The 11,035-nt window shown below is 34.8% G+C and overlaps 1 protein-coding gene across 1 annotated transcript; it reads left to right on the forward strand.

Moving 5' to 3' along the window:
- The first annotated feature begins 6,037 nt into the window (after positions 1-6,037).
- On the forward strand, positions 6,038-7,237 carry LOC105108302 (uncharacterized). Its single transcript, XM_011002561.1, has one exon. The coding sequence runs from the start codon at positions 6,211-6,213 to the stop codon at positions 6,679-6,681; it is 471 nt and encodes a 156-aa protein (XP_011000863.1). The 5' UTR covers positions 6,038-6,210; the 3' UTR covers positions 6,682-7,237.
- The last annotated feature ends 3,798 nt before the right edge of the window (positions 7,238-11,035 follow it).

The following is an 11,035-nucleotide window of genomic DNA, read 5'->3' on the forward strand; positions in this document are numbered from 1 at the left end:
TACTGATATTCATGGCGCGATCGATCAGCTGTTGCTTTAAATTCCCTGTGACAATCTGATTTATGCCTTTAACAGCTGCAACTGCTGAGAATGCCAGGCAACTAGTCTGACTGGAGTACTGAAGATATTATCAAATTTATTATAAATAACATTGATATTAAAGAAAAACATAATCAAGGATATTTAATATTAAATTACTGATACTAAAAATAATAATAATTTTTAATAATATCTGCACAAATAATTACTAATACTAAAAATAATTATGATCATATTTGCAATAAATATTCTAGAAATTAAATGTATATCTTATCATTCATTGTATTTTTTATGATAAGATTTTCAAATCAGGGATCGTAATATATATAAGAACATGATGTAATAGTATTGTTTTAATATATATTTGTAATTCTTTTATCTTATATGGTATCAGAGTCATTGACTCACGTCATACAAATGACTTCTTTTTCACTAAACATCTCAGATGCTGCTACTAATAGTAATCCTCCACTTGTTTTTTCTCCAGCCATAAATGTTACAAAACTCTCAAAAGATAACTATCATCTGGAAAGCTCAATTAATCCCTTTCTTTCGTGGGCAACGTCTCTTTTGATGCCTTGATGGAACCATTCTCATCCCACCCAAAGAAGTTTTCATGGCTGAAACCTCCTTTATCACCTTCAACCCTCTTTATGAATGCTGGCAACGACAAGATGCCATTATAGTTGCTATTCTATTCTCAACAATTTCAGAAAACATCCTTATTCAAATGGTTTCTTATACCAACTTTACTGCCATTTAGTGTGCTCTACCCAAATTCTTTTCCTCTCAATCACGTGCTCGAGTTATTCAACTCCACACTAAACTTGTTAACACTCGCAAATGTGCACAATCAGCACATGATTTTTTTTATGTAGATCAAGCGCATGAAAGATGAGCTTGTTGTTGCTGGCCATGCTCTTCAATGTGATGAAATCATCTCCTATCTACTATCAGGTCTTAACCACGATTATGACTCCTTTGTTACTACTATTATAGCCCGCATAGATCCTGTTACTTTAGAGGAAGTATATGCTCTCTTACTCACCACAAAGTCACGTCTGCTGCACCATAATACACCAATTATCTAGCCCATTGTTCACGATGCTACTCTTCAACCCCCTTCTTCTTCCTACAAAGGACAAAATCCATACAGAGGCTGGAATTACAAAGAAGTCTCCTTCTATAATAGCTCCAATGGCAGGAAAATATTTCATAGAAATACTATGATATGTCAGGTCTATGATAAACCTGGTCATTCTGCAAAAAAAAGCTATCATCGGTTTGACATTACCTATCATGATAATGTTGCCAAATCCAATAATTTGCATAGTCTGATAGTTATAACAAGTGCTGCTTCTGCAACTGATTGGCATCCTGATACAAGTGCTACACATCATCTCACCAATAACATGGACAACTTGAATCTACGGAGTGAAAACTATACTAGTTCAAATCAAGTCTTTGTTGGCAATGGTGCAAGTTTGCAAATTTCTCAAATTGGTTCTTCTATTTTAACTTCCTAAAAAACATTGCTCAAACAATTACTTCTTGTCCCTAAAATTTAAAAAAAATAATCTAATTTCTATTCAATAGTTTTGTAGTGATAATCTTGTGTTTTTCTGAATTTCATGATTGTTTTTTTCTCATTAAGGACTACTCGGGGAAAATCCTTCATTATGGCACCTTTAAAGTTGGTCTGTATTCATTCTCCAGCTTGTCAGACACATTCCCTCATGCACTCACCAAAATATGATTTTCTTACCAAATATGGCACAACAAGCTTGGTCATGCATCCTTTCCAGTTCTTTAAAAATCTATTTCTACATTTACATTACCTGTTGTAAATAAAAGACTTCCAGTTTGTTGAGATTGTCAACTAGCTAGAAGCAGTCAATTGTTTTTCAAAACCAGCAATTATAAATCTATTAATCCTTAGACATAATGCATACTAATGTTTGGGGATCAACACTCATCTTGTCACATAGTGGTGCTCGATATTATTTATATTTTTTAGATGATTGCACTAAATTCATATGATTGTTTCCTTTTAAACTCAATGATTATACTAAATTCATATAGTTGTTTCCTTTTAAACTCAAATATGATAATGAGAAAGTCTTGTTGATCTTCAAAACTTCTGTTGAACGACAATTTAATTATACCATAAAAATATTCAATTTGATTAGGGAGGAAAATATCACCGCATGTCTACACTTCTGACTCAAATTGGCATTTATCATTGTAGAGCATGTCTATACACTCATCAACAAATGGGTGAAGTTGAACATTGTTATAAACAAATTGTTGAAGTTGGTCTTTCATTACTTTTGCATTCTAAACTTCCACAATAATTTTGGGAAGATGTTTTTCTCACAACCACTTATATTATCAATCGTCTCCCTACTTCTATTCTCAATAAAAAATCTCCGTATGTAATTGTTTATCGTCATACTCCTAATTATCATTTCTTTAAAAATTTTGGTTGTGTATACTGGCCTTATCTTCGACTATATAACAAACACAAAATCGATTTTAAAGCAAAAAAATGTGTTTTTATTGGTTATAGCTTGGACCATCATGAATATAAATGTCTTGATCTTGCAACATATAAAGTTCATAAATCCCGTCATGTCATTTTTGATGAAAACCATTTTCCATATAAAAATCCTGATCACCAGCCTTCTATCTGTCCAGAAACAACCTTCATAATAGTTTCATTTTCAAATACTATTTCTTCCTTGTCACTAACACCTGCAGGTACATGTGCAACTTCACCATTACTACAAATTGACTCCTATTTGCCAGTATCTTTTTCAACTCTAGAGTCAGCACCTCAATCATCAGCAAATACTACCCCTGCTTCCTCTTTCATACCAGTTTCAAATCCTATAGCTACAATCTCAGCGATTTTAAATACTTACCCAATGGTTATAAGATCTAAAAATCACATTTTCAAACCAAAAAGAACCCCTGATGGACACACACTATTTTAAATACTTACCCGATGGTTATAAGATCTAAAAATCACATTTCCAAACCAAAAAGAACCCCTGATGGACACACCTTATATCCACTGCCGCAAGCACTACATGTTTCTACTGCTCCCTCTTGCAAAGAACTTACCTCATTTACTAAAGCCTCAAAATCTTGTCACTAGTGATCTGCAATGAATTTTAAATTTGATCCTTTGCTCCATAATCAAACTTGGAAACTGGTCCCTCCATCATGCCATCTTATTGTTAGTGGTTGTCACTGTATTTTCAAGATTAAAAGGAAAGCTGATAGCTCCATTGGAAGATATAAGGCCTAGCTAGTTACTAAAGGTTACCACCAGCAACTAGGGGTGGGCTTTCATGAAACTTATAATCCAGTTGTAAAACTCGCAACTATCTAGCTTGTTTTATCCATTGCAGTCTGCAACAATTGGATAGTTCGTCACCTGGATGTTTACAATGCATTTCTTTATGGCAATTTGAAAAAAGTGGTTTACATGGATCAACCTTCTGGCTTCAAACATCCCCAGTTTCCTTATCATCTCTATAAGCTCAAACGCTCCTTATATGGCCTTAAACAGACGCCTCACCAGTAGTTTTCCCGCTTTGCTATTGTGTTCATACAATTTAACTTTGTTAGCAGCAAGACAGACTTATCACTCTTTGTGCACACTAACACCTCTAGCATCACATACATCCTCATTTATGTTGATGACATTATCATTACTTGTTCTAATGCTGCCGTGATAACAGATATCATTCAGCGACTGTATAAGGAATTTGCTATGCTATCACTGATCTTGGCCCTTTCAGTTTTTTCTTATGCATTAAAGCTATACGTGATGCTATATGACTCTATCTCACTCAACGCAGATACATTGCTGATCTTCTTACAAAATCCAAAATGGATGGTGCCAAGCTGTATTCCACTCCAATGTCCATCAGTGTGGCATTGACAATAACTTATACTGCATAATTTTGATGATCCTACCCTGTACGGAAGCATTATTGGTGGCTTTCATTATCTCTTATTCACTCAGTATTGTTTTCGCCATTCATTATGTTAGCAAATTCATGCATCAACTGAAATAGTCCCACTGGATATATGTAAAGAGAATCCTGCGTTATCTCAAACACTCCATCTCCTACTATTTACTATTGACTTGTAGCAGCTCCTTCATATTTCAAGCGTTTTCTTATGCAAATTGGGCAGGGGACACAGATGATTGTCGATCTGTTAGTGCCTACTGTGTGTTTATTGGCTTAAATTTAATTTCATAGCATAGTAAACAATAGGTTATAGTTGCTCGTATCAGTATCGAGGCTGAATACAAGGTTCTCGCAAACACTACAGCTAAACTCCAATGATTACAATTTTTAGCTACAGAACTTGGTTTACACTTATCTCAAAGTCCCACTTTTTGGTGTGATAATTTTAGTGCCATGTATCTATCCTCCAATCTAATGTTTCATGCACGTACAAAACATATCAAGATTGATTTTCACTTCATCAAAGATCTTGTTTCTAAAAAAAAAATTGACTGTCAATTTTTTATCTAGTCGTGATCAGCTAGTCGATCTCTTTATAGAACCACTTTTTGCTACCCGGTTCAATCTTCTGTGCTCCAAATCTCAACGTTCGTAACCTCCTATTCAAATTACAGGGGTGTGTTGAAGATATTATCAAATCTACTGAAGATAAACATAATCAGGGATCTCTAATATTAAAGAGATCATGATCAGGGATCACTGTTACTGAAGATAATCGTGATCTCTAATAATATCTATACAAGAGATTACTAATATTGAAGATAATAATTGTAAGATCCCACATCAACGGGTAAAGAGTTTGTTGCTGGCCTTATTAGTAGTGCTGGTCGCTAACTTGTTATACGTGTTTTGGAGCGTCAGACCTGATGATGAGCTTGCGTCATCAGGAACAAAACCATGAGGGTGAAAGGCTAAAATAGAACAATATATAGCAAGTTAGGTCAGGCTATTATAATTATGATCATATTTACAATAAATATTCTAGGAATTAAGTGTATATCTTATCATTCATTACATTCTTAATGATAGAATTTTTGAATCAAGGATTGTAATATATATAAGACCATGATGTAATGGTATTGTTTTTAAAAAAGAAAATATATTTATGTAACAGAGTAATAAAAGTAATTTTAAAAGTTTTTTTTAATATATTATAATCATATTTTTTTTAATAATAAAAAAGAAAAACAAACCAGAATACAGCTATCCTCCTCTACTATGCGGAAACCATGATTCTTTAAGTCCATTCGAACAAAAATTAGTAAGAAATTCAAGGACTAAGTTATAATTAATTTCAAAATGGAATACGTCATCACATCCTTTCATCAATTGGTGTTATCAATAAAATTAAAAGAGATTGTGCCATGTCATATTTTTTCACCATAAAATTATTGTTGATAATATATATATATATATATATATTATTCTGATTCTTGAAGAAGAATTCACCTTGATCCCTGTATTTTATTTTTGTCTTACAAAGAGGTTATTCATTGAAAGTTTCTGTACTATCGTATTTTCCAACAAATAAAATGGGAGGTTAGAGCTGAGAAGAAGAGGTGGATGGAAGAGTAATTATCCTCGTTTATTTTTTATTTTTATAACTGGACACTGAAAGATATTTGAAGAATTCCATATTAAGTGACATGGCATTATATAAATGGTGTTTCATCAATCATTTTCTTATTTTTATATCTATTATCTTATGTTTTATTATTTGAATTCTTTTTTTTATTTATTTTCTTAATAGCAGGTGTCATCTCAATTAATTATCCTTTTAGTTTAGTTTAGTTTAAGAATCACTCAAGGAAGGTGGTACCCCCCAGGAGCCAGGCAGGCAGAGGATTTGAAAACGAAAACTACACATGTAAGAACCATTCATTAAATGGACCCCACCATGCGCCCAATCAGCATCCACCCATCCTTCCCACGACAACGAATAAACCAGCCTGTGCTCTAGCTGTTAACACTTGTAATCTTTCACATCCCTCTCCCCATCTTCCTTCTCCTCTGCTCCCTACTCTCTCTACCTAATCCCCCTCGTCCCTTCCATCACCACTGGCTACCTCTCCTGCTATCCCAACCCTTTAATCCTCCCCCTCTTCTTCCTGTAATATTAATAACAATGAGCTCCATTGTCCAGAGCTTTCAAAAGAGAAACAATCCTGCCGCTCTCCCTGTCTCACAAACTCACTTCTCTGAAGACCACGCTGTGGCCGGTCTACGTAGAAGGCTCTCCTCTCTTTCCCTCAAGATCCAGCCCATCTCTTCCCCTGCTACTCAATGGGCACTTCAAAGATCCAAATCTGTGTCGGCCATGGGGGAATACGCTGGCAGCTCCGTTAAGAAATGGTGGGACTGGGGCTGGTCTTGGATCCTTTCAAGAAAGCCCGTTTTTGCTCAAGATCTTGAAATGAATGAAGAAGAGACCAGGGTTCTCGGTTGTCACAGCAAGGGGAGCTGGAGACATGTGTTCTATAAGTTCAGGTCCGAGGTAATAAAGCTTGCGAGGTCTGGAGATAAAGCTGTCCTTCCCCAAACTTGCAGGTCTGATCATACCTTCAGTTACTCCAAGAATTTTGATGCTGGCCACTGAGAGAGCAGCAATCTCGCGATATTCAACATTTGGAGGTGTTCGAAGGAAGCTGATCAAGCCTTGGATAATTTCTTCAATAAGATCAGAAATCAAGAATTCAAGATTCAGATCAAGAAATAGGATTCTTTTTTGTATGTTTTTCTTTTCTCTTATTTTTTCTTGTCAATGCTTGTCCATGAGAGTTACTGGTGGCTGTAAGTAATTACATACCTGGAAGAGTATAATATTTCTGGCCGGTATTGATACAAGTGATGTTGCTTTAGAGAGATCGATCGATTCATGCATAATCAAATTCATTGGCAAGCTAGGAAGAGGAATGAGTCGACGTATCTTTCAAGATTAAGGAGCCACCAGTTCCGATTGCTCATTGCCAGCCAAAGATTGTTCTTGCTACTTACTTTGTGAAGCCATGTCGCACTCTACTGTTGTATATGAGTATTTTTATTTATTTATTTATTTATACTCTTGAAGCTTCTATTGTAAGGAAGTATAGATGTGTTATTGTTGTTCAATGGATTTCTTGTTCAAGCAATATTATATTACCCTATTTATTTATAATTCTTTCTGCACATGGAAGCCAGCAAGATTAATTTCCCTTCTCACCGGACACTTTGGGGCCCAAAACCCATCACAAAATGATTCCAGTCCACATAAGAATTGTTGGGTGACGTTGATGTATCAATTAATTATGTGTACGTATTTTCATGTATACTTGAAGGTTTAATTAATTAATGAGTTGATTCTTTAATTGAATCATAAGAGAAATTAAGAAAGACTGGAGTGCATGCATCTATATGGCTATATATATATGTAATAAACGCAAAGGTAGAAGGTGGGAAGTGTCGTGCGGCGAATACAGACTAAGAAGTGCGAGAAAGGAAGTCGACCTCTTAATGATATATATATCCATGCATGAGATGCCATGCCATGCCATGCCATCATGATTGATAAGCCAAGCCTGAAATTATCCAACTTGACATTGTTAAGATTCTATTATATTCTTATAACTGTAAAACAGTTAGAGCTGGATAGTTATAATTATATTACAGTTACACCAAACTGGTTATATATATAGTTTACTCCTTTGGTTGAAGATTACAAGAGAATAAAATAAAAAATTTATTCTCTTAAAACTTGTCTAGTACCAGAGCTTTCGATTAAAGATTCAATCATTATTTCTGCTTTTACTTAATCTTCTTCAACCTTTGGCTCAATTGGATCTGGACAAAGCACAACAATAACATCCATTTTTTCCTATCAAATGCATGCGTAACCACATACTACCTGTGAAACTTAATCAAACTAATTACATCTTGTGGAGATCTCAAATGTGGTTTTTGCTATTGTTTTTTAGGATTTCATAGATGAAACCTCTATTTGTCCAGATAAAGAGCTAAGTCCAAGAGTGCTCAATCTAGCGCTTGTTGCTTGGAGAAGACAAGATCACACAATCCTCAGCTGGATTTACTCATCTCTCACTCCAGCAATCATGACACATATCATAGGCCACAATTCTTCTCACTCTGCTTGGAATGCATTGGAGAAAACCTTCTTGTGTCCTCAAGAGCCAGAATAATATAACTAAGGCTCAAGCTACAGTCCACGAAGAAAGGATATTTAGCTATGATAGACTACATCATGAAGGTCAAATGAGTTGCAGATAATCTAGCAGCTATTGGATAACATGTCTCAGAACAAGACCAAGTTATAAATCTCCTTGGAGGCCTTGGATCAGACTACAATGCAGTTGTTACAACTATTAACATAAGAGATGACAAGATATTTATTGAAAATGTTCACAGTATGCTCTTAGCTTTTAAGCATCGTCTTGAGCAACAAAGCTCGATTGAACATATCTCTATTATATCTGCCAATTATATCTCTTTCTTTAATGACAGAGGTGGTGGAAGAACATATAATGGTAGTCGAGGATAAAACTATACTCTTAATATCAGTAACTACACCTACAGAGGTCATGGTCGAGGAGGTAGATATAGAAATAACAGAAGGAATAATTCAACCAACTTTAAAAAGCCACAGTGTTAGTTATGTGACAAATTTGGTCATATAGTTCAGGTTTGTTACCATATGTTTGATATCTCTTATCAAAGGTCTCAGAATAGTGGTACTTGTTCTTCGAATGCTTATAATCAAAACTCTATTCCCACTATGGTTGCCTCCTCTAATAGTCTTGCAAATGACAATTAGTATCTTGATTCTGGCGGAAGTCATCATCTGACTCAGAATATGGAAAATCTAATCGGTTGTACACCCTACATGGGGACATATGAGGTCATAATTGGGAATGGTAAGCACTTATCCATTCCCAATATTGGTTCTCAATGTTTAGTCTCTAATTCACATATCTTCCAACTCAAAAAGGTGTTTCATGTTCCATTTATCTCAGCAAATTTAATCAGTGTTGCTAAATTATGCTCAGACAATGATGCCTTAATTGAGTTTTGATCTAATAATTTTTTTGTGAAGGATCTATATATAAAGAAGGTGCTTACTTGAGGCAGACTTGAGAATAGTCTTTACAGGTTTCCAGTATTGAACAATAAGAAATTGGCTTACGTTGGTGTTCATAAGTCTTTTATTTTTCATTCTCATACTTTTCAAGTAGAATTATAACTTCACAAACTAGGTCATGCTGCTATTGATATTGTAATCCGAGTAATGCAAAGTTGTAATGTTTCTTCTGGAAATAATAAAGCTATTGTTTGCTACACTTTTTGCTCTTCTTGTCAACTTGTTAAAAGTCATAGGTTACCTTCTTATCTTTCAATTTCCTGTGCATCTAAACCTTAGGAACTTGTTCGCACTGACATCTGGGACCTGTTTTTAGCAAAGCTACATCTGGTGCTAAATACTTCATCTTATTTCTAGATGACTACTCTTAGTACACATGGTTTTATCCTCTATAAACAAAGGAATCAAGCCCTTTCTATCATTAAGCAGTTCAAACTTCAAGTTAAAAATCAATTGGATACTAGAATTAAATGTATGCAGTTTGATAATGGTGGTGATTTCAGGTTCTTTATGTCTTTTCTTCAACAATCTAGCATTCTTTATCACTTTTCTTACCCTTACAACTCAGCTCGGAATCAGAGAGTTGAGAGGAAGCACATGCACGTTGTTAAAACTGGGTTGGCCTTATTGGCTTATGCTTCCTTACCAATAAAATTCTAGCAATATGCCTTTCAGACAACAACTTTTCTCATAAACAGAATGCCAAGCCAGGTATTTAATCATGACTTACCTTATTTCATCCTTTTTAATAAAATTCCCGATTACAGGTCTCTTAGAGTGTTTGGTTGCTTGTGTTACCCATTCATTTATCCTTACAACAACTATAAATTGTAGTATCGATATGTTCAATGTATTTTTCTTGGTTATAGTTTCAATTACAAAAGGATATTTGTGTCTTGATTCTCTAATTGGAAAGTTTTATATTACTCTTCATGTTAATTTTCATGAAATACAATTTCTCTTTACTAAACCTTCTATTCCAAACATTGATGCCTCAACAACAACTTTCACTCCAACAATTATAACTTCCTCTACTTCTTCACCTTCCTGTTCTACTGGAAACCATGAATCACCACCATCCTTTTTACCTTTCACGAGTGACAGTTCACATTCTGTGAGTAGTTCTGGGACTACTTCTGCCTCCAGTACCTACCTAAGTTGTTTCACAAGGCTCCACCTTCCTTTTATCCTCCAGCTCCAAGCATGACAACACGAATGATATGTGGTATCACAAAAAAAAAAAAAAACCATTTTTGATCTCTTTGCTATAAGGTCTTAGAACCTTACATTCTCAAACAAGCTCTTAAATATCCAAATTGCACTCAAGCTATGGATCTAGAGATTACAATGCTTTATCAAAATCATACTTAGGATCTTATTGACCATCCTTCAACTATCAATATAATAGGTTGTAAGTGGGTGTAAAAGCTAAAACACAAGCTAGATGGAAGCATAAAAAGATATAAAGTCAGGCATGTGGCTAAAGGATATAATCAAACTTACGGTCTTGATTATTTTGAGACTTTTAGTCCAGTTGTTAAAGCTACAACTATTAAAATCATATTAACTATTGCTCTCAGTTTTAAGTGGGAACTGCACCAATTTGATGTTCATAATGTGTTTCTAAATGGTGAACTAAAAGAGCAAGTATACATAACTTAACCTACTGGATATGTGGACACTACATTCCCCACCAAAGTGTGTAGACTGAAAAAGACTTTATATGACCTGAAACAAACACCACGAACTTGGTTACAACGACTTAGTTCTGCTCTTCTACAATGGGGTTTTAGCAATTCTAAGACTGATAGTTCTTATCTAT

This window comes from Populus euphratica, unplaced genomic scaffold (genome assembly GCF_000495115.2).
Source record: "Populus euphratica unplaced genomic scaffold, PopEup_1.0 scaffold190.1, whole genome shotgun sequence".
Lineage (NCBI taxonomy): Eukaryota > Viridiplantae > Streptophyta > Magnoliopsida > Malpighiales > Salicaceae > Populus > Populus euphratica.